Source organism: Phascolarctos cinereus, unplaced genomic scaffold (assembly GCF_003287225.1).
Source record: "Phascolarctos cinereus isolate Bilbo 61053 unplaced genomic scaffold, phaCin_HiC Scaffold_5;HRSCAF=322, whole genome shotgun sequence".
In the NCBI taxonomy this organism is placed as follows: Eukaryota; Metazoa; Chordata; class Mammalia; order Diprotodontia; family Phascolarctidae; genus Phascolarctos; species Phascolarctos cinereus.
The window spans coordinates 340244705-340270584 of record NW_027555958.1 but is presented as its reverse complement, the minus strand read 5'-3'; the positions used below and the strand labels follow the sequence as shown (position 1 = coordinate 340270584).

General features: G+C 34.3%; 1 protein-coding gene across 1 annotated transcript in view; it reads right to left on the bottom strand.

Annotated features, from left to right (window-relative positions):
• RYR2 (ryanodine receptor 2) overlaps nucleotides 1–25880 on the bottom strand; it is a 794727-nt gene that overhangs the window by 520191 nt on the left and 248656 nt on the right. Inside the window, 1 exon segment of the mRNA XM_078156251.1 lies at nucleotides 13046–13150. Within this exon segment, the coding sequence (XP_078012377.1) occupies nucleotides 13046–13150 (105 nt within the window).

The following is a 25880-nucleotide window of genomic DNA, read 5'->3' as shown; positions in this document are numbered from 1 at the left end:
TCAATCTGTTATTACATTAAATGATAAATGTATAGCAAAGTTTTTGAAAAAGAAATTCACTTAACAGATATATTCCCTGTCCAGAGTGAGCTTTTTTTTTTAAGCAAGAGGCAAAAGTTGCTTGATGGCATAAACACATAGAGAGATGAAAAATATTACAAATAAGCATAATAACAGACTTAATTTATATCTTATTTTGTGTGATAAAAATTCAGTCACTCAATTACATTGTGTTGACTTCACCAGAAATGTGTCTAAAGATCTAGTGAACAGCTCTAAATCAGGCTCCCTAAGTTTTCCTTTTAACATTCTATTAAAAACAAGATGCTACAAGGAGAATTTGAAAGCTGGCAACATTTCTAAAACAAAGCTAAAAAAGAAAGGAAAGACATATTAGTGTAAAGAAAAGCCTTAATTTATTCATTTTTACTATAACTCTCCCAGGGTATTTAGCTCCTGTAAATACCTGAATTCTAGATAAATATCCATTTTCAACAGAGTAATATGGTTTAAAAATGAGTTGTAAATAATTAAACTAAATGAATATAATCAACTTAATTGTGTATAACATACAAAAAAGTATCAATTTGAAAGAGAATATAGAAATTCTCAAAAGTATGTTCTAAAAAGAAGGAGCTGTGGTTAATTATGTTTATAAACTGATAAATTCTCATGTCTCATTCTTTCCTGAGAGAGAAAAACGTGGGGGGGAACTGAATTAAGTCCCCTATCAAATTCACATTCATTTATAAGATACTATCGATAATCTCCAGATTTACTTAATACATTATTTACATTAAACCAGAATGACCTGTTTTATTGGGGGGTTTTTTTAAGCACAAAATTAAACACACCATTTCAAAGAGGTGATATAAATAACTACAGGATTTACCTCTGAAAAATAAATAAGTTTGGAAGAAAGAGAACCAAGCTGCTCCATTTAACAGTAAGTCCATAAAGCTTTTAGATTTTTTTTTTTGTAATAGATAAGATTATATACATAGACTTTGAAAAATGTTAAACAATGAAATAAACTGTTTTCCCTGGAAATCAAATTCTAAACTCGGGAATTTGAAAGCAATTATTTGGCATTATTATTTGAGAAGAAAGCTCGTTTCTCACACTCAGTTGATATTCTTCAATGACCTGCCTCTCCTCTACATTTCTTCTAAAAGACATGAGAGCAGAGAAGGCTAAAATTAATTTTATCAGAGATACAACGTTGTTTCACAGGTAAACACACAGATAACACCATTTGTTGGGCAGGAGAACACAGGAGGGCTCCTATCACTAACAGGTATCCTAGCACAGCTTCACTTTTGATTTGGTCAGACAGGAAGACATCTTTGGAGGGGTTAAATAAGCTTACTTTATTCTAGTCTAGTCTTCTCAAAAGGGTTGCTGATAATGGGAGCACCAACTCCCACAGCATTCCCTAATCACACTTCTCACAGGGGCAGGCAAGAATAGGAGTACAATTCTCATCCCCTAAATATCAATGGGGGTTGGCTGAGGCAAACACACAGACTTCCCCCCCCCCAAGCCTTAATGGGGGCCAATCAAGGCAGGTACATGCACTCCTCTATGCATTACTCAAATCCCAAAATGGGTTCCCCACTTACTGACCAGTGCCCATTTGCTTTATAGGGCAACAGACAAAGAAGGCATCTTGCCAACATTAAGCTCACAGGTTAACTTTAGCAACATCGTCGTGACCTAGCATAGCGCAAGCACAGTAAATATCATATTATGTCACCCTTATGTCTCACTGCAACAGCGCAGTAGAAGTTGTTTTCAACCATAATTCGTGGGAAATATTATCTAGGATCCTGGAACTATTATCTAAAAAGGAATAACAAAGTCCTCCTTACACACACTAAAATCCACCTTACTTATAAACATCCAGCTACAAAAACAATATTAGTAAGAATTATGGTATTATTGCATGTACAGTCTCATATAGTACATAAGATTCATGTTCATAGAGATAATTACACACACACACACACACACACACACACACACACACACACACACGAGATTTAATTTGCTTCTCCAAAACTTCTATCTGATGTTCTTATGCCCCAGACTCACAAATTACAGGTTTAATAGCTATTCTGCAGCCTTTCAAATACTTGAAGGCAATTTCATGTCCCCTTCATCTCTAAGCTCAACATTCTTAGTTGCTTAAACCAATCCCTATCAGGCATGACCTCCAGGCCCTTTACCATTCTAAATGCCCTCCTCTGATTCTCTCCAGCTTATTCATGTAATTCTTAAAGGGTAATACAAATAATTACACACAGAGACTACAGATATGGTTTGACCAGGACATGTCATACTCTTTATTTACCAAACAGATTTTTTTTTCAGATGAACTGCTGTCTAGCTTTGTGCTTTTGTGGGGGTAGAGTACGAGATCCTGATCAATTTTATGAGGTTAAACCATTCAAGGCCAATGTTTAAGACTCTGCTTTTGTACAAAGGATTCTGATTACATAGATAAAACTTCTATTGAAGGGTAAAATTCAATGCCCCATGCAGATGCCAAAGTCTCTTCTTTCATCTCTGTTTCTCTGATCTGATTCCTCTCCATGCTCAATATTACTCTGAATTTCTCTCCAAAGGTGTTAGTACTTCCCTAACAAGTCTTTCTACATCCCTTCGTTGTTCTGTCATTTTCAGTCATGTACGACTCTTCATGACCCCATTTGAGGTTTTCTTGGTAAAGATATTGCCATTTCCTTCTCCAACTCATTTTACAGATGAGGAAACTGACGCAAACAAGGTTAAATGACTTGTCCAGGGTCACTCAGCTAGTGTCTGAGGGCAGATTTGAACTCAGGTCTTTCTGACTCCATACCTGGCTCTCTATCCACTGTGCCACCCCGCTGCCCCACTACATCCCTTTAGCTATGTCTAAATATACAAAGGCTATAGGCCTAACCATAGGCTCAGTACAAGAGCAACAACAGTCTAAAGTTTAGATTTAAGCTTAGAGTCACTCTAAACTAATCAAATTATCCCACCTGCTAAGGATTAGTCATTCCATATGGATGTTCATACCTATGTAGGAGGCACAATCAAAGTCCATCCATTAAACATAATCTAAGATCTACAGTAAAGCAAAAATGTCCATTATCACCAGTGTTGTTTGTATGGTTCTATAAATGAGAACTCTGCCTCATGTTTCACTGAAAAAAAATGTCTCATCAAATGACAGCACTCTCTTCTCTCCTCCTCATTCACATGACTCTCAGATGTCTTTCCCCTCTATCTTCCGCTTCAACTCTATTTCACATAAAGGGATGGCCCAGAGTTGGCCCTTCTTGCCAAGGCAAACCCCTCTATGTGAACAAGTGATTCCACTCCATTCCATCTTCTGGAGCAGAATGCCTCCTCTACCAGAGCAACTTTCACTCTAATTTTCAGTCTCTTCCTATCTATTGACTGCTTCCCTGACACCTACAAACATTCCCATGTCTCCCCCATCCTTAAAAAACTTTCACTTGGCAGAACCAGGCACAGTAACAACAGCAACATTGTGCAATGATCCACTATGACAAACTTAGCTCTTCCCAGAAATACAATGACCTAAGACCATTCCAAAAGACTCATGATGGAAAATGCTATGCACATTCAGAGAAGAAACTATAGAGTCTAAATGCAGATAGAAAACATATTATTTTCACTTTTTTGTTGTTTTTTATTTCTTGTGGTTTTCTCCTTTTGTTCTGATTTCTTCTTTTTACAACATAACGAATGTGGAAATGTTTAACATGATTGTACATGTCCCTATATCAGATCACTTGCTATCTTGGGAAGGGGGCAGGGAAGGAAGGGAAGGAGAAAAATTTTGAACTCAAAATCTTACAAAAATTAATGTTGAAAAATATCTTTACATGTAATTGGGAAAAATACTATTATGTGCAAAAAAAACCCAACCTCTCACTGATCCCCACTAGCTATCATCCTAGATCTGAACTCCCTTTCACATCTAAACTCCAAAAGAAGCCCATTTACAACAGTTACTAATACTTTCCTTCTCATTCTCTTCTAAACTCTCTGCAGATTGGCTTCTCACCTCATCATTCAAGTGAAATTACCCTCTCCAAAGTTATCAATTATTTCTTAATTTCCAAAACTAAGAGGTTTTTTTTTCTAAATCCACATCCTTCTTGACCTCTCTGCAGCCTTCGATAATATCACCTCCTCTTATACTCTCTCCTACCTAGATTTTTGTAACACTTCTCCCTCCTGATTTTCTGTTCTCTACACTGTCCCATATTTCATAGACGTCTACACTGAGGCTTGAACGTCTATCATCTAGATTATTTTTAATTCTATAAAATGATTTTGAAGATCTACCTATATGATTACTGTTCTGCCAGAACTTCATCAAAATCAAGACCCCTAATGATGGGATCTTCTGTAAGGATCTGTCCTTGGCCCTCTTCTTTTCTCCTTTTTTATTATTTTGTTTGATCTCATTAGCACCCATGGGTTCAATTATCATCTCTCAGCAAATGATTCTCAAATTTTATTATTTAGCCCTAATCTCTTTTTTGACCTCTACTCTCACGTCACCAAGAGTCTATTAGACATCTTAAAGTGACTTCCAAGATCTGTAATAAACAAGATGGAAGATTATAGACACTGTCTCCAATCCTTACAACCTCTTGAAACTCTTTAAATTAGGAATTATATGCAAGAGATAAAGCAATATCAGCTGTCTGCAAAATCTAAGAATCCTAGGCACTAACACACTCATAAACAAATTAACTAAGAACACAGAAGGCTAATTCCTAACATATCTACTCAGCAGCCCCTCCCCAGCAGCCACCATGATCTGCACAAGCTAAAACACAAGCTTATAACAGAATACAACTCTACACCCAGTTCCCTGTGTTACTGAAAGACAAAAATCTTGCTCTAGTGTGACAGCACTCCGCCGCAAAACTACTCAGCCAGAGAGCTGAGGAACTGGGAGGTTAGGGTATTTAAGGTAGTATCAACATGTATGTTCAAGTCCCTTAGTATAAGGCCATCATAACCCGATGACCTAGGAGCTTTTTTTTTTTTAAGTAACAGCAACAATGAACTGAGTTGCCAAATCCTGCAAGTGCAAGGGAGTTAAATCAAAATATTTACTAATCCTGCAAAAAATTTCTGACATAGCAACTTACTCAACAGTGAGAAAACCATGAAGCATTTCTGGGTTCAACATTTCAAGAAAGAGTCAAAGTAAAGAAATAGGTCAGAATAAAGCCTCAGACATACAGATATTTTAATATCATATTTCACTTCCTCGTAGTATATATAGTGAAATAATATATGTCCCAAGACATAGATCAATAAGAAAAGACTAGTTAGGGTATTGGAAAGGCTTTTAAATACATGTGTTTGTGAGTAGATAAGTTCTCTTGTTCATTTTATCACCAAATAGAATTATGAAGATGAAATCAAATAGGTCTTCACAGATTTTATATTTAGTTATTGTATTTATCTAAAATTATACTGAACTTAATTTTGCCATGTACCTTGAAATCACTGCTACACTCAAAATACTCTAATACTTTATATAATTCACCATGTTTCTTGATAATAGTTAACATTATCATCATCATCATTAGCATTTATCTAGCATCTATTATGTGCCAGGCACTTCACAAATATTATCTCATTTTATCCTCAAAACAACCTGGGAGGTAGATACTATCATGATCTCCGTGTTATAGGTGAGGAAAGTGAGGCTTGCAGAAGTTAAGTGATTTGCCCAAGAATACATAACAAGCAAACTTCTGAGGCTATATTTGAATTCAGGTGTTCTTGATTCCAGCTCAAGGAGTCTATCCACTCCTTGGTAATACTGCGCATCAGAAGAATAAGAAGATGCTATAATCAATACACTAATTTTCATAATAATTAGCTATTTTGACTAACTACATATTGACTAACTATATATTATCCCTATAATGTATGTATCTATATATGCATGTACATATATCCCTATAATAAAAATTTTAGTATTTTACACTTTAACAGTAACATTATTAGAAATTATAAACTTATTTGGTTTTTCCATAGAAAAAGAAAGTCATCTATTCTTAGTCATTTAAAAGGGATTATTTAAGAAGTATAACAAAATAAGGATCATAAACAGACAACACATTTTGACAGGTACCTTTGCTTTCTATTAAAATATCAGCATAATTAATGCAAGGGTACCCTTAGAAAATGTTTCAAGTTATTTTGGGTTAGTTGTGTTATATATAATTCTACTTATCTTAGGATCAATTTGAGAAAACTCATAGAAAATAACTCACCTGATACTATCATAAAAACCAAATTATAAATGATTAATAAAACTATTTAACATTTGTATTTTATTTTTAAATAATATATTTTGCTTTTAATTTCCCACAATGTTACTTCCATTAGTTAATTATCATGATGCAACAAGGGGGATGGGCATGATACAAAGATTGCAAAGATAATTTTCCAAGCTGCATTTCATACAATAAGAAATGGAAATAGGATGGAAAAATAATGCTAGCGATACTTCCCCTTAAAATAACTATCAAATTATGTATATGTCAAAACTATGTCTTCTACCAAAGTCATCAAAGAATAAAAATGACCCTAGGTCATATTTAAGGTTATATAACTGGAAAACAAGCACTGATAGATGTTACCTGGCTTGAGAGGTTTTGATTATAAATCCCCAAAACATATGTCTGATACCCAAGGTCCAGCCTATTTAAGTGGAGAGAGCTTCAACTCCATAAGGTTGGTCATAAGATGATAAATTCTTCAGCCATAGCAGTTTTCAATATCATCATCAGTGGAAGAGATACCCACAACTTATGAAATCACAGACATTTTAAAATAGCAAAAAAAAGTACCAACATATACAAAAATTTTGAATGCAAAATCACATTTCATTTCTTAAATGAATTTTCCTCCAAAATTTCCCAAGGTCCTACTTTATTCATAGGATTATTCCATACTTTCATATCTGCCATACTACCATTTTACAGGTCCCATTAAAAAAGCTTAAACTAAGTCTCATACTGTTGCATGGCTAAATAAGTTTGGTAAATACTGCCACAGGCAAGTGAAATTTTGGGTGGTATAAATCATGTTGTTTCAATCTTCTGGTGGGAGTAAAAGAGGAGCTTTGACCTGTGATATAGTCAGTGTAGAGAATACTCAATATGGAAATTCACTCTGTTGATATAGGTTGGCAACTCTATAATTTTTTTACATTAGAGAATTTTTTGAGACACTGATAGATTAAACTTGTCTGAAGCAGAATTCAAACTCAAGTCTTTCCAGCTATCACAATGCCTGATACATAAAAGGTGCTTTTTGATAAATGTTTATTGATTAAATCTTGACCTAAAGTCAGTCCTCTATCCACTATAACACAGACTCATTTTAATCATATATCCAAAATATATTCAACATAAAGCATTTTTATAACTGAGAATATAACTCAATTAGATAATCTGAGTTTCAGATTTTTCTTTAGCCTTGATCTATTCTACCAGCAAAGTGAATAATACTTAGATTATAAAGAAAAGAGACTCAGAAAATCTACAAACTAGATGGTTGACTACAGGGGGAGATGGAGAAAGGAGAGAGAATTAGTATGAAGGGAGCACTTACCACCAAAGAGAGAAACGAATATATGTATAATATGTATAATATATATTTATATATAAATATATAAAATGAAATATTGTTTTACTAACCTAATATATTAAAATTTCATTGCCATAAAAAATTATTGTTTGGAGAAGCAAAACCTTTAAAGAACAGTTACTGATTTGATTTCTACATAGTATTCATTCATCTCTTGGTCTAAAATTCTCCTATCTTCATATGAAAAATTTTAAATATCCCATTTACCTTTTGAAGAAATATTTCCCAGCAGAGGTCAAAATTTGATTTGTCACTATTCTGGTGAACACCACAATTTCTAGATAGGATTCTTTCCTTACATTATTTGAACCAATATTTTCTCTAACTCTTAATAAAATCATAAAGGTCTTGTTTTAAAAAAAAATGACCTATACATCTCATACTCCAAATTTATTTTTCTATTCAATTTATTTTATTTTCAGGTCAGCATTCTCTTCCTCCCCTCTTATTGTGGTTCATCCTCCTCTCATTTTGAAAAAAGAAGAAAAACAAAACCTATTACCAACAAGTGTAGTCAAGCAAAACAAATACCTGCACTGGTCATGTCCAAAAGAAATGTGCTTCACTCTTCACACTGACTCCAATTCTTTATCTGAAGGCAAGTAACAAGCTTCATCATGAGTCCTTTAGAATTAAAGTTGGTCATAGAGTAGCTGATCAGGGTTCCTATGTATTCCAAAAGTGATGATCTTTTTGTTCATGTTTACTTTCTTATACTTCTCTTGATTCCTGTGTTTGTATGACAATGCTTCTACACAACTCTTTCCATCAGGAATGCTTAGAAGACTTCTATTTCATTAAAAATTCATTATCCCTCTGTAGGATTACTGTTTTGCTGGACAGATTATTCTTGGTCTTAACACTTTTTTTTTCCTTTTTGAATATAATATTCTGAGCTCTCCACACCTTTATAATGAAAGCTGCTAAATTTTATAATTTTAATTGTGACAGTTCGGTACTTGAAATTCTTTCTTTCTGGATGCTTACAATACTTTTTCTTTGCCCTAAGAACTGGATTTTGGTTATAATATTCCTCAGAGTTTATGTTTGGAGGTTTCTTTCAGGAAGTGACTTTGGATTCTTCCTATTTCTACTTTGTCCTCTGTTTCTATGAGAGCTAGGAAGTCTTATGATTTCCTAAACTAAGATATACAGGCTTTTCATTGGTAATGATTTTCAGGCAGTCCAACGATTTTTTACATTATTTCTCCTCAATCAGTTTTCCAGGTGACTTATTTTTCCCATGAGATACTTCACACTGTTGCTCTTTTCCAGTCTTTTGAGTGTTTAATATTTCTTGATATCTCCTAGAGCTTCTATTTGGTACATTCTAATTGTAAGGGAATTATTTTCTTGGGTAATGTTGTGTACCTCTTGTTTCAAGCTATTAATTCTCTTATTATGCCTTTCTTCCATAGCTTACATTTCTTTTCCCATTTTTTTTTCCTCTGGTGCTTTTCATTTCCTTTTAAAATCATTTTTAGCTCTTTTAAATGCTTTAACTCTTCCAAGAATTCTTGGACTTTCAGCCAAGCTCCATTTTTCTTTGAAGCTTTGCTTATAGATATTTTGATTAATTATCTTCCTCTGGGCTTGTATCTTGAACTTCACTATCTCCATAATAGCTTTTTATAGTGGGATTCTCTTTTTTTTTGTTTCTCATTTTCCCAGTCTACTTCTTGACTATGGATTTTAATTTTGGGCTGGGCTTTTCACACTTCTGGGATGAATGTGTGCGTTGAACTTTTGCTCTTTTAAGGGTTTCTATTGCTTTCCTACAGTATTTAGTGTTGTGTTATTCTGGATCTCATAGCTAGCTCAGGCAAGGGACATAGAAGCTTTCAGTGCTACCAATGTCACTGGAAACAGGACAAAGTCACTCATTTCCTTCCTGGTCTGAACTCTTCCAAGTTCCTCATCTTGGTTTGGGTCTGTCAGCTTGTCACTAGCTAGAAGTCCCATTAAAGTGCTACTGAACTCAGCAATTACCAGGCTTCTGGGGAAGCTCAGAAGGTTAAAGGGGACCAAACTGCAGGGTCTCCTTTGGTCTGGATTCCTGCCCTGGTTATTCCACTGCACTCTTGAGCTTGAGTAACAGACTAGACCTAAATACCAGCTCTGCTCCTGGGGTCAGAGTCACACAGCTACTGTTTCTATCTGAACCTATTCCTCACTCAGCATACAACTAGAACCCGAAAAATACTCTTTACCACTCCTAGGCATAGTTCCCCTCCTCAGCCCAACCCAATCTATCACCCAAAATTAGGTAGTAAGCAACAGTGCTGCCATATGGCACCCATTCTCACACTTTGCATTAGTTCAGGGACCCATGGGATCACTTCCTTCCCTAGTGCAGAGCTTTGTTCCTCTTTCAGGAACTGCACACAGTCCTGGCCAAACCTCATCCCCAGTGTCTACAATCCTCTTTATTTCTATTTCTATACCAACCTGGGCTGAAAAAATGACTTATGGTGGTTTGTTTTGTTTTGTTTTTCCCTCAGACTGCACAATCAGAATTCAGATTGGTGAATTTTCTAGATCTTTGTTGGGGAGCTATGGAGAGGAAGCTCAACTATACTAGTTTGTGCTACTCCTCCATTATTGCCCTGTCAAATTTAAATCATATTACAAATTTATTAAATCTAAATATTTTAGAAGGAAAAATATTAATTACAAGTCAGCATCAACATGTAATGTGCCTTTAAAAAAGTAATGCTTCAAATCACTTCATAAACATAAATTTAGTATCAGAAGAACCTCATATTGTAAAAATGCAATCAATTGCTTAAGCTAGACTTGTAGCTGTATCATACAAAGATATAGACGTGAAATAGCAATGTGTTTAGCATCCTACGTATATGTGTGTGTCAAAAAAACACTATTTTTTAGACTCAACAGATTTTCAAATGGTTTATAGATATGCTCCATGTTCAAAAGGTATCATACCTCAATAGTAACATGTTTTTCATTTTAAGTATATGTGGGTGCAATATATGTATATGTATACATACATATACATGTGTGTGTATATACATACATATATATGTATATATATGTATATATATATATATATATATGTATGTATTCAAGATTCTCAGCAGACATTCACATGTTCGTAGATCAGATTCATGTTCAAGCTGCCATGCATCAATGTCACTTAACGATGAACTGAAGTTTTTGGGGGTGAAAAAAACCAAGTTGTTTTGAGAAAATTTCTATTATTTCTTGTTTTATCTTAAACTAAAATTCCAGATAAAAAAATAGAAATTATACATATACTACACTAATTGTAAAGTTTTTTTCCAATTGAAATGTTAAAATACAAAGAAAAAAAATTTAATGACACAGCTGCTTCATGGTTGATTAGAAGTTGGACAGGGCTTTGACAACTCTCTCAATTTGAAACTCAACAGAAAGTTTTAATTCAAAATATAAATACTACCAAATTCACTTTACAATAAATACCATCTTTACTACCCTCCCCTTTCTTATGAGCATAATAAGAATTCAAATTGATTTTTAAGTAATTTAAAATCTATCTAAACCACATAAAACTATATCTTAAACTGTAGGAAACTGAAAAAAAATTGAAAGTTCAGACAGAAGTTATACTGTCATAAATGGCGATTACTTTTCTAGTCTGATATGTACAACCATTTAACTTTTTTACTGATCCTGACTTATGGGTTTTTTCTATTATTATACGTGTGTATATAGAAAAGTGTATGTGTGTATTCACTCCATTTACATTGTCTATAATGGACAATTGGGCCCAAAATTGAAGAGAAAGAAAAAACCAAACTGAACTACATTTGATAAATATAAAGTTCTTTACTGACCCCAAATTTCTCTGCACATCTTTTTCATACCAATATTCTTCCAGTGATGTAATGTAGCTGCAAATGATGGAATGCTCTAGTACTAGAAGATGTGAAAATGAATATCACTCAGAGGCAATGGAGAAAGGCATGGTAGATCTAAGCAGTGTACAACAAATTACAAATAGAAAAGGAGAGCAAGAGATGTTATCAAACAAACATATGAATGAAAAAGAAGGTACAGTCACATGGCAAGAACAAGGGATAACTAATGGACAATCTATGGGCTACTGTACTCATTTTTATGACATCAAGAGAAAAGAAAGAAAGGTACTAACATATTGGCAGCAAACATAAGGGAAGACATGGACAGAAGTCAGACAAGCATAGTAACAAGCATAGATTGGGAGAATATCCACATGAATGAAAGAACAGGTCTATTTGAATTTGTCAACAAGAATGTTTGTCTCTACTGAATAGTACATAAAATTTTCAATTTCATATCTAGAATATAACTATACTTTTTTGCTTAAGCCACGTGCTACAACATTTATTTCAAAACATTATTAGAAGACCGGCTTAACTATAAGTTTTAATGAGTAGTCACAAATAGGTAATTTCCAGAAATTGGATCCCACTAAGTCATGTGGAAAATAACTAATTAAATAAAATAAACATAAGCACAACAATAATAATATAAAATGAAATGACCTGTGTTATACTGTGTTAAGGTTACAAAGGGCATTATATATGATATCTCACTTGATCTTTACAACAATCCTATGGGATAAGTCCTATTATTATCCCATATACAGATCAGGAAACAGACTTGACCAGGCTCGCAAAGCCAGTGTCTATGGCATTATTTGAACTCAGTTCTTTCTGATTCCAAGTCCCACACTCTATCTCCTCTACCCACTTACATAACTAGGGAAAAAATGTAGACAAGCTAAGGGATGGTATGATCAGCATCAATAAGTAGCCTAGAAGAATAAGTAAAGGAATGTTTATTTGCAAAACTACAGCAGAGCTTGGTGATACAACATTCTCTCTATCTCTGCATTCCAAATAAAATATATGACAGTACTGTAAAATTTCATCCACAACAATTGTTCAAAAGCTGAAATAGTTACATGGCTAAAAATAACTCAGAATAAAATAAAAGATAATGAAATGTGATCACACACAGGGCAGTTAGTATCATATAATATGTTAGCATAGAAAATAAAAACATTAAATCACAATAAAAATGCTGGTATCAATCATCAGAATATATTTCAGTGGCAAAGAATTCTCCAATGAGTCAAGTTAGTGTTGAAGTTTTTGTAGCTCTGCAATCTATCACAGAAGTCATTTATGTAAGAGTATTTAAAATAAATTTGAAGAAATAACCAAAAGACACTGTCTTGATACATTTAAACTCAAGAATGTGGTAATACCTGTAAAAGAAATAGATTAGTTGATTATATGGTGGCTAAGTTCATAATATGCTAAAATTCTATGTAGACTTGAGTACTTGCCCCTTCTGCTTTCTCCATCGTGTTGGCCAGCATCTCCTGGAGAGCTCGGACAGATAGGGATTGTTCCAACACAAAGGTACATATAGACAGGTCTGGAGGGACATTCTGTTTAAAAGAAGGGGAAAAATTAAATTATTAACATCATCACTGTCAGTTAACCAGAAGACAAACCCAAATTTTCTTGCCTGGATATCCTTCACAGACAAAGTAAGGTTGGGTCTTGACAATTATATGATTATTTCAGGCTATGCCAGATGCAAATTGAGATAAAACAGCATAAAGCACAGAAACATAAAGCTTTTGAGAAATTTTTGAAAAATTATTAATAATCATAACTTGGCTTGTTGCCCTCCTGCTGTAAGCTATAATTCCTGTAAAATGTTTTTTCTTATGTTAACTGAAACCTTCCTTTACATTTTTTTTCATTTGTTTCTTTGATATTCTTGACTCTTTCTTACAAATGAGTAGAGGCTGGATTACCTAAAACACTAATTGATGATTGTGTTCCTCTAGATTTTTTCTTTTTTCAATCAAGACCTAGATAATACTAAATAATTTCTTTGTTGAAGCAGGTGCTCCCAGGCATTTTATAACTCCTGCTTCAAACCTTAGGCAAATCTGTTTCTCAAAAAGGCTTTGAGGGGCAGCTAGGTGGCGTAGTGGATACAGCACCAGCCCTGGATTCAGGAGGACCTGAGTTCAAATCTGACCTCAGACATATGACACTTACTAGCAGTGTGACCCTGGGCAAGTCACTTAACCCCACTGCCTAGCCAAAAAAAAAAATCAAAAAGGCTTTGACTTGTTCCTCTTGAACATTTTCAATTGTTTCCAAAAAAATGGTGAACTGAAGCACCTTGTAGGATAAGACCATTTCTCATTTTTGTCTTTGCCTACTGAGGAACTAGTAAAGTACCTCTTACAAAGAGGGTGTTTAATCAATGTGTGTTGAATTGAGTTGAAAAGAGAAAACTGTTTTTAAAGTTACAGGCTAGGATGCTTTCAGAAAAACCCTGAAAGACTTACATAACTGATACAGATTGAAGTACGCAGAACCAGAACATTATACATAGTAACAGAAATAATGTAAGATGATAAACTTGGCTATTCTTAGCAATACAATGATCCAAAATAATTCCAAAGGATTCATAATGAAAACTGCTATCCACTCCAAAGAACTGAAGTCTGAATGCAGATCAAAGCATACTGTTTTTCACTTTTTTGGTAGTTTTTTGGCATGTTCTATGTTTTCTTTCATAACATGACCAATATGGAAATATGTTTTGCATAATTGCACATGTATAACCTATATGAAATTGCTCACTATTGCGGGGAAATGGAGGAGAGGGGAAAAGAAAGAGAATTTAGAACTCAAAAAAAAATTTTTAAAGAATATTAAAAATTGTTTTTACATGCAATTGGAAAAATAAAATATTATTGAAAATTGTTAAAAATAAAGTTACATGTTGATTTCTTCACCACTTCATTAGCATGCTACTCTCAATATTAGTTAGCAACCTTTAAATTGGGGTGCTGAGGTATGTTCTTAAGCTAGCTCTCTTTTGACCTCAACAGCACTGGAGAAGGATCACTGAAGTGTCTGCCACTGTTCTCGCCAGGTCAAAGTCAGAATCTTTCAAGGAGCCTGAGCAGCTGTGAAAGCTCTTGACTAGATGTTTGAGCTTTCACATGACAGACAAGAGTCTAAGGAGCCACGACGCATGCTCACAGGCTGTGTGGTAATGAGGGATCCAAATCCCAAGTGTTCCAAAGGCTTTGGTTTTTTTACCTATGTCATGGTGGAAGAGGTAGATACAGCTGTGAATGCGAGCCCTCACAAAATTTTTGGCAGAGCTGTGGAAATAATAACTAACTATGGTGGAAACTTCAGTAGTGGTTTTGGTAGCAGTCATGGTGATGGAGGATATGGCCTAAATGGACATGGCTACAATGAATCTGAGATAATCATGGTTATGAATAAAGTGGTCCTGGTTACTTTAAAAGAAACAGAGGCTGTGGACAGAGTGACAAAAAACAGAACAGTGGTTATTGTGGGAGTGGGAGCTATGACAGCTATGGCAATGGAAGATGTGATAACAACTTTGGATATGGTGGAAGCTACAATGACCTTGCCAACTACAACAATCAGTCCTCAAATTTTGGTCCTGAGAAGGAAAGAAACTTTGGAAGCAGGGATTCCTACTCTTTTGGCAGGAGCCAATATTTTGCCAAACCTCATGACCAAGGTGGCTATGGTGGTCCCTGTAGCAGCAGCGGCAGGGGATTTTAATTAGTTAGGAAACAAAGTCTAGGAGGAGAAGAGAGTCAGAAAAGTGACAAGGAAGCTACAGATTACAACACATTTGTGAACTCAGCCAAGTACTGTGGTGGCAGGACCTAGTATTACAAGAAGACATATTTCAGACAGAACTTTTTTGTGTATGGGGGAGAAAAACATCAGAATCATATTTGTGACTAATTATCTAACAGGTTATTTTAGTTTCAGTTCTGTGGCAAGTGTAAAGCCCAACAAAAGAGTTTTAATTTAAATTGGTGAAAGGGAGGGGGTGGTTGCATCCATACTGTTGATTGCTAAATGTTACAGTCTGATCATGACATGGAAAAAAAGGAAGGGAGGGAAGAAGGGAAGGAAGGAAGGAAGGAAGGAAGGAAGGAAGGAAGGAAGGAAGGAAGGAAGGAAGGAAGGAAGGAAGGAAGGAAGGAAGGAAGGAAGGAAGGAAGGAAGGAAGGAAGGAAGGAAGGAAGGAAGAGAGAAAGAAAGAAAGAAAGAAGAAGGAAGGAAAGAAAAAAAAAGGAAGAAAGAGGAGGTACACCACTGTTCTGGCACAGAGCTCTGGAGAGCAAGGCAAAATGACATTAATCCATATGAGGGAGGGAACAGATCCTAAAGTTAAAAAATAGCAGCTCCATGAATTTAAAATAACATCACATCTGGAAATACCACAAGAACCTAGATTTCTGGATTAATTCTAGCTGCTTCTTGGTTTGTCCCTTCTAAGTCTTCTCAAACCATCAGCAAACAGAGCACTGGTCCTGTAATCAGCAAGCCCTCAGTTCAAATCTGTCCTCAGACACTAGCAGGTTAAGTTACTAAACCTCTGTTTGTCTCAATTGCCTCAGTTATAAAATGAAGATAATAACAATACCTAGCTCCTAGGGTTCTTGTGAGGATCAAATGAGATAATATCTGTAAAGTACTTAATATAGTGCCTGGCACATAGCAGATGTTATATAAACACTTATTCCCCTCTTCCCACTTTCCTATCTCTGCCACAGTGATATTCCTAAAGCATCTAACAACATGATCACCCTATTCAGTAAATGCCGGTAGCTACCCATAGAATCAAATATGAACTCTTCTTTTTTGGCACTTAAATCCCTATAAAACTAAGCCTCAAATATTTTCCAGCTTTCCTATATATTACTCCCTTCTTATCATATATTACTCCCTTATTATACATTACTCCTTTTCTTAGGCCCCACAGACCAGTCAAATTAGCCTTCTTACTATTTATCACACTCATAAAATACACACACAATTAAAACATGAATAGAAATTTAAAATATAATATCCATTAAGCAAAACCATGTAAAGAAGAGAAATGGTTGTACAGCCATCCTTCAACATTCACAGGAATTAGGGACACAAGACCCTTACAAATGTATTGTGGAAAACCCCAAATAACTCTAGGCCTCACTCCATGCTTTTATTTTTAAAAATTCTGATATTTATTTAACATAAAAACAAGTAAAACAACACACCTGCACCCATAAAAAAATCACAGTTTCTATGAGATTAGTATCTCTTATAGCCTGTAATTCTTTTAGCACAATGAAACTTTAACAAAATTTAACTGTTTATAACAAATTTGTGTATGCATACCTATGGTAGTAAATTATAAAACAGATTAATAATATATGGCATTTATATATTTATGACTTTTTTTTAGTATACATATGTATATCACCAGTAATTTTCCAAGCAATAAATCTCCAAAAATTCCCATTTAATTACCAATGGCCAACTTGCAAATAACCAAAACCAAATGTGAAACTGAATGTCAAGGGGTGACTGTATAACAAAATTTTTCTGTTGAGTTAAAATCAGTCAATTTCAATTTTTTGATTTTCAGTTTAAAATCAGCAACTTTTGCTTCCTACTCTGGCATTACAGGTGGTAATATTCTGATATATATGTGACATTTCGAAAAGCTATTATGATCATGGACTATCATGCCTTAATATTTTTATTTGTTGTATTTGTATATTTGAAAAGGATATTTGAAAAAAGAAATTCACCTGTTTGGCTAGCTACAACAATCAAATTAAATACAAGAACTTTAACAAAATAATAAAACATTTTTACATTGCTCTTAAGCACAGAAAGCTCTTTTGTACCATTGACAAATACAAATTTTAAAATGTTAAAGTGTTTATTTCAACTTTAACTCATCCTTGTTTAATTTCTACTTTGTGTTTTATAATGTGCATGTAATATTAGAATATGTGTATGTAACATGATTAAATAATTATACATATAATGGGTATGCATGCTCTAAAACTTTTTACCGATAAAATGACACTGAAAAAAATTGCAGCTCACCAGCTTAGTACACCACTGGTTCTGAAAAATGACCTTGATTGCTACATTTGACGAGCTTATTATAATCAGTTAATCAGCCATGGCCTTTCATGCTAACTTTCTTACATTACCAAATCACAAATATAGTTCTAGTCCCAAAATGAAAAGAATGTCATTTTTAAAATTTCAAAAAATATTTTCCCATAGTAAGCCTAAATAATTTTATTATACATATAATAAAAATAAAATATACAGTACAAATAACTACTTACTTACATATACAGCCTGTTTTAGGATTTTCTGTAAAAGGAAATTTTCTTGGAGATTGATAAGTATACTCTAATATATCGTACAAACATGTAAAAGTATATATATAAAATAAAAAGTTACAGTTTTTAAAAAACATTATTCCTCTCTGGGTCTTTGGCCATAATTTGCTTCTTACATACAAATAACCATATGTAGCATTAAATTCCTTTACTTAGAAGAGTAAAAACATTAGGTGATCCAATGAGCAATAAAAAAGACATATTAGAAGGGTTAAGTAGGATTAAAGCATATAACAAATGATGATGTGCCAGAAGTGGCATAAAATTTATCATCAAGAATATGTGTGACCATAAAAACAGGTAAACTCATCATGCAGTAGGATTAAGGAATAATAAATGGACAGAAAGTACAAGCATCACACTGCAAAACTGTCCTTGATCTCAAGGAGCTCATACTATAATTGGAAGAGACAACAATTAAGAGAAAAGATGAACTGCAGGGCAGATAGAAAGGTCCAGAAGTCCCTAGGTTAGTTACGCAGAGAGATAGGATGACAGTGTTAGAGGACCACAAAACATAGCAAGTTAGATGGTTTAGGTCTGGAGGTATAGTAGGGCAGATGGAAAGGTCTGATGGTTTTCTCATCTCAATAAGAAGAAAGGAACTGCTGACTCCCATGTCAGCATTCTGTCTAAAGGGGGAAAGTAAGGAAGGAGGGCAATAACAGTTGTCACAGTTCTTCCTGTTGCCTTGCCTTCATCAACAATTTCATCTGGAATTCATTTGAAAGGACATGGACAAAAATCAAATAGGAAGGGGTTGATGGGTGTCATTTATGTTAGCTGAGAAAGAAATACTCACATAGATGACATTACTGAATCATCAAAGTACAAAATTATATTTCTTATACATGTTGGAGATCTACTTTAAATTATCTTGATTTTATATGCATTTCTAAACACACATACACACACACACACACACACACACACACACACACAGAGAGCTAGGTGGCACAGTGGATAGAGCGTCAGACTCATCTTCCTTAGTTCAAATCTGGCCTCAGACGCTTAGTAGCTGTGTGACTCTGGCCACGTCACTTAAACTTATTTGCCTCCATTTCTTCAATATAAAATGAGCTGGATTCTACATTAAAGGACCGCAGGGCATGGAATATAATATCCCAGAGGGCAAAGGAGATAGGATTACAACCAAGAATCACCTACCCAGCAAAACTGAGTATAATCCTTCAGGGGAAAAAATGGTCATTCAGTGAAATAAGGGACTTTCAAGCATTCCTGATGAAAAGACCAGAGCTGAATAGAAAATTTGACTTTCAAATACAGGACTCAAGTGGAACATGAAGAGGTAAACAGGAAAGAGAAATCATAAGAGACTTATTAAGATTGAACTGTTTACATTCCTGAATGGAAAGATAATATTTATAACTCATGAGACCTTTGTCAGTATTAGGGTAGTTGAAGGGGAAAAAATTATATGTATGTATATATGGATAGATAGATAGATAGATAGATAGATAGACAGACAGATAGATAGATAGACAGACAGACAGACAGACAGACAGACAGACAGACAGACAGATAGATAGATAGATAGATAGATAGATAGATAGATAGATAGATAGATAGATAGATAGATAGATGGCACAGGGTGAGTTGAAGATAAGGGGTCATATCTGGAGAATAAAATTAAGGGATGAGAGAGGATTATACTCAGAGAAGAAGAAAGGGAGAGGTAGAATGGGGTAAATTATCTCACAAAAAAACAGAAAAGAAAAGGCTCTTATAGTGGAGGAGAAACGGGGGAAGGTAAGAGGGAATGAGTGAATCTTATTCTCATAGGATTTGGCTTAAGGAGGGAACAACATACACATTCAGTTGGGTATGGAAGTCTGTCTTACCCTACAGGATAATAGGGGGGAAGGGGACAAGAGAGCAGGGGGACGATAGAGAGGAGGGCAGATTGGTAAAGGGGGTAATCAGAAGTAAATACTTCTGAAGAGGGACAGGGTCAAAAGAAAGAATAGAACAAATGGGAGGGCAGGATAGGATTAAGGGAAATAGAGTTAGTTTTCCACAACATGTCTACTATGGATGTGTTTTGCATAACTGCACATGTACAACCTATATTGAGTTGCTTGCCTTTTCAGTGAGGGTGGGTGGTGAGGGAGGAAGAGAGAAAATTTGAAACCTAAAGTTTCAAAAACATATGTTTAAAAAAAATGTTTTCACATGCTATTGGGAAATAAGAAATACAGGAAATGGGGTACAGAAGTCTATCCTGCCCTACAGGAAAATAGAAGGGGAAGGGGATAAGAGAAGGGGAGAGAGATGGAAGAGAGGACAGACTAGGGGAAGGGATATTCAGAATGAATGCCATCTTGGGGTGGGGGTAGGGGGAAATGGGGTGAAAATTTGGAACTCAAAAACCTGTGGAAGTGAATGTTGACAACTAAAAATAAATAAATTTATATTTAAAAAATAAATAAATAAATAAAATGAGCTGAAGAAAGACATGGCAAACCACTAAAGTCATCTTTGCCAAGAATACCCCAAATAGGGTCATGAAGAATCAGACATGACTGAAAAATGACAAAACAACAAAATTTTTATGTTTAAATTTTAGTATATGTATGTATATGTATACATATATATACTTAAATATATACAATATACTTAAACTTACATATATGTGTATATTCATACATATATATGTGTATATTCATACATATATATAAAAGCACAAATGCAAAATGTTTTAAGTTGACTCTGCTATGCAAAATTATATTTAAAACAACTGCCTGACTGGCTAATTTAGATTTGAGTAAGCAACTCGATACAGATATCATTTAATCTAAGGTAATTTGATACAGCCAACAAAATATTATTTACACACATCTGTATGAAGTAAAATGCAGATTCTGGATAACTTGATACAATGTATTTTAAATCACAAAGGTGTAAATGCTATAGCTAAAATTATTCATTCAGATGAAATCACTATAACTACAGGAAGCTAGATTTAAAGCTGGCAAAGAATATATCTAATCCACCCCCTTAATTTTACATTTAAGGAAAATGAGGCCCAGGAAGGTTAAGTGAACTGCCCTAGGTCACCAGGTAGTAAGAGGAGTCAAGATTCTAACACAAGTCCTCCAACTCATATATACCATTGGTAGATGCTGAAAGAAAATGCTGCCTTAGTTCTCAAAAACTCAAAAAGTTAGTTCTCAAAAACTCAAAAACTTAGTTCTCAAAAACACAGGAACTCTGAAATTCAAGTTTAATTTATTTAGTCATATATGCACATATTCATTATTTCAACAAACATCTGTTAACTGTCATATGCACTGTCCTATACACTAGCAGAAATACAAAAAATAAAAGAGTTCTCTGTTCTTTCATTGAATACATGCCACATATATTTTCTTAGAACTCCTACCATTTATTAGTATTTTCTTTTATCAATAGCCCTCCAGACCTAAAATACCACTAAAATTTTACCTAAATCCTGACAATTTCCATTCTTCCTCAACCTTACTCTGCAGCCTGATACATACTCTTCAGATAGGTTCACTGACATTTTGTCTGCCTTCCATACCAGTTTGGCAGAAGAAGCCCTGATTTTTCTCCCAAATCTCTATTAATATGTATGTTAGATATAAAAAAGTAGAAAGACACCTCTCATTTCTGATATTTGTTTAGCAGTTTTCTGCCAAACGTAAATGTGCAATACTTAATGAATGGACTGGTATAGCAATGTACATCAATTTGCAAGATTCTATAAAGCCACAATAAGCATGACTTTTGTGAAAAATATCTTGCCAAAACAACCTCCTTTCCCTTTCCCACGGAGTGACAGGCCTAATACAGACATGGAATGAAAAACTCCAGATAACTGGAGTGAGCAAGAAAGAAATTTACTTAAAACTCTACAAAGACAACTCTCAGTCTCTTACTTCCTCAAAACACCTTACTGTGATTCAACCCTCTCCTCTGACAAACTAAAAATGAGTAGGAATAACTACCAAGAAATTCATGTTTAATACCTTCTTTTATAAAAAAATTAAAATAAAACAAACCAAAATTTGGAGATGTGGTAGTTGTTTTTGTTTTTGTTTTTTTTAAAGTAAAATAATATGGGGTTTTTTTTTTACTTTTTGACAATATGTGCTTAGCAACATTAGTAATAAAAAAATAATAAATGTGTAACACCTTGAATTTGAATATACCTTACTCCACAATTTCAAAACAATTGAGTTACACTACATTAATCTTCAGAGCATTTGTGATAGATCAAGCAGAAGGTGATAGATCAAATAAAGCTTCACCAAAGGTACATTACAGTGTCTGTCCTCCCACCATCCTTCTAATAACCATGATTTTCCTCTTTTGTCATGTTTGCAAATCTGATAGGTATGAAGTAGCATTTCTCCTATTATTGGTGATTGGAAGCATTTTCTTCATACAGTTGTAGTTATTTTCATTTGAGGATTGCCTGCTCACATATTACGATTATGTTATTCACTGAGGAATAACTCTTATCCCTATAAATTTGGTGATTCTTTTTTTATCTTGGATAGTGGACCTTTCTCAGTCCTTTCAGGTGCTGGTACTTTCCCATTTAGGGCTTCTTTCCATCTATACTATATTTATTTTGTAAGTGCTGATTTATGTATGTGTGGTTCCTGCCTCCACAAATGTAAGATATTTGAAGGCAAAGACTGTTTTTGCTTATTCTTTGTATCCCCAGTTCTGAAAACATCACCTGGCACTTAACACTGAATAAAATGCTTGTTGACTGACTTTTCAGGAAAATCTGCTGCAGAAATTTTCTCAAGTATGCCCCTTCTATTTTTAACTGCATTTATTTTTCTTGTATAGAAGCTTCTCAATTTCATGTAATGAAAATTTTCCATTTTATCTTTATGATCATCTATATTCCTTTTTTAGGTAAAAATGCAATCACAATGTGTTGTATTTTATCAAAAGCATTTTGCTTGCATTAATACAACTACATAACTTTTGTTGTTTTTGTTACTAATGCCTATTTTATTTCTAATTTTTCTAACACTGAACTAGTCTGGCATTCTTGGCATAAATCCAACTTGATTACAAGGAATAGTATTTTTAAGATTTTGATGTAACCTCTTTGCTAATACTTTCTTCAACATTATGTGGCAATTTTCACTAAATACTGATCTATAGAGTTTTTTCTTTTACCTCTCCCTACCATATTTGTTAAATAAAAGGAATTAAGTAAAATGCCTTCTTTCTCTAGTTTTGCAAACAACTTAGGTCATACTGGAATCAGTTCTTTGAATATTTGTATAATTCAGTCTAAATCTAATTGAACTTTGGAGTTTTTCCTCTGGGAGTTCATTTACAGCTAGCTTTTTCTGAGACTGAGTTTTTAAAATTATCTATTTCTTGTTCTGTTAATCTGGGCAATTTATAGTTGTAAATATTCATCTGTATCTTGTAAGTCAAAATTTTGTTGGCATATTATATTAGGAAGTTATATTTCTTCCTTATTATCCCTATTTGTTGTGATGAATTTTTTTGTTTTTAATACTGTTTATTTTATTTTTCTAATCAAAATTGCTAATGATTTGCCTTTTATTAGTCTTTTTTGTTCAAAAAAACCAAGGCTTACTTTATTCATTAATCATGAAATGTTTTCTTTCTAGACTTTTTGGCTTTTATTGGGAGGGGGCTGATTTGTTACTTTTCTTAATTTTTTTAGTTGCATATACAATTAATTGATCTACTTCTATCTTTATTTATGCACATAATTTTTCCCATAGAAAATGATTTAGCTGTACTCCAAAAGTTTTGGCACACTGACTCCTTGTTCATCATTTTCTTTGACTAAAAAAAATCTAGCACTGCTGTAATTTGTTTTTTAACCACGACATGTTTCGGATTATATTATTTACTCTCAAATTAAGTTTGAATCGTTTCTTAAAAGTACCCATAGGGGGGCAGCTAGGTGGCGCAACGGACAGAGCACTGGCTGTCCAAACTCAGACCAAACACTTGACACTAGCTGTGTGACCCTAGGCCGGTCACTTAACCCCAATTGCCTAAAAAAAAAAAAAAGTATCCATAGGGCTTATACTTTTTATTGAGTTGTAGTGAATAAAGAATATACTTGACAACTAGGTCTTTCACATTAGTTTATGAGCTTTTTAAGCTTCAGTACACCATCAAATTTTGCAGAGATACCATTCAAAGCTGTTAATTCTTCACAATAAACAGTCAGAGGTTGCCAGAGGTCTATTACATCTAATTTTTTCTAAAAATTTCCTTCAAATCTTTAACTTTTTCCTTGTTTTTTTTTAGTTAAATTTGTTTAAATCTGAAAGGGAACATTAGGGTACCAAATGATTATTGTTTTATAGTCTGTTTTTCCCTGAATCCCTGAGTTTCTGATTGGTCATCATTTCTAGCACAATTCAGGCTGACCACACCTGGAAATCTGCATGTCACTTTCCTATGCTGCAGCATCCACCTCCCATCTTGCAAACTAGATACTACCTTAAGCTCATAGGCTTCTAACTGCTGCAATTTCATCATTTCTGGACCGATTCTGATACCCATACTAATATTTCTTGGCCATGTTCAAGCCGTGTTCCCATTCTACAACTACAATAAACTTTAAGCAAGTTCTCTCCCTGGGACCTCAGGCTTCTGATTACAGAAGGCACCATTTCTAGACTGACTCATGACCTTCACGCCATGCTGCAGTCCACATGTAGCATTATCTTCTCCTCTTGCTTCCCACATCTAGTTCTGAGAACAATAATCAAATCAACACAAATCTTCTATGAAAGGATATATCAACTAATTACTCTGACTCCATTCACCATCCCTGTGACTTCTCTGAATGAAACATCCCACACACTTTTTTCACCTTTATATATTTTCTTCCCCTATTAGAAGATAAGCTCCTTGAGAGTCATGACTATTTTGTTCTTTGAATTTCCTTTTTCTAATTAAATTTTAATTTTAATCAACAAAAATTTACCTTCTCTCCATCCCACTTTCCCCCTTCTCCAACTGGAAAGAAAACAAAACAAAACAAAACACCTGTAACAAACATGTATAATTCAAACAACACAAATTATCATATTGGCCGTGTCCATTTGGGGGGGGGGAGGTTAAGAAGGGGAGGAGAAAATTTGGAACCCTAAATTTTGTAAATGATTGTTAAAATTAGTCTTTACACATAATTGGAAAAAAATAAAATGCTATTTAAAAAATAATAGAACTACTTTCAGGTGTTCTGTCTGATTAGAATCCCTCTATGGCCCCTGATGATGATAAGAGTGCAGAAATGATACATGTCTCCCGTCCTCATATTAGACTACAAGCAGTTTGTTCTTGTTGAGTCCTTTATGATTTTGTTCATTTTTACCCTGTTGTGTTTCTTGACTCCTGTGTTTGTATTTCAAAGTTTCTATGCAGGTCTGTTCATTTCATCACGAATGCTTGGGAAGTTCTCTATTTCAGTAAAGGTCGATTTTCCCCCTATACAATTATATGCAGTTTTGCTGGTTAAGTTATTCTCAATTTTATGTCTATACTTTGCCTGCTCAAATATCACATTTCAAGCTTTCCACTTCTTTATAATGGTGTCTACTAAATATTCTGTGATCCTGACTGTGGCTAATCAGTACTTTAATTTTTTTTCTTTCTGGCTGTTACAGCATTTTTTCTTTGGCCTCAAAGCTCTGGATCTTGGCTATAATGTTCCTGAAAGTTTTTATTTGAGGGTTTCTTTCAGAAGGTGACAGGTAGATTCTATTTCTACTTTGAACTCTAGTCCCAAGAGATTTGGACAGTTTTCTTTCGTGATTTCTTGAAAAATTATTTTTAGTGCAAATCAAAATGACTCCGAGGTACCACATCACACCTATCAGATTGGCTAACATGACAG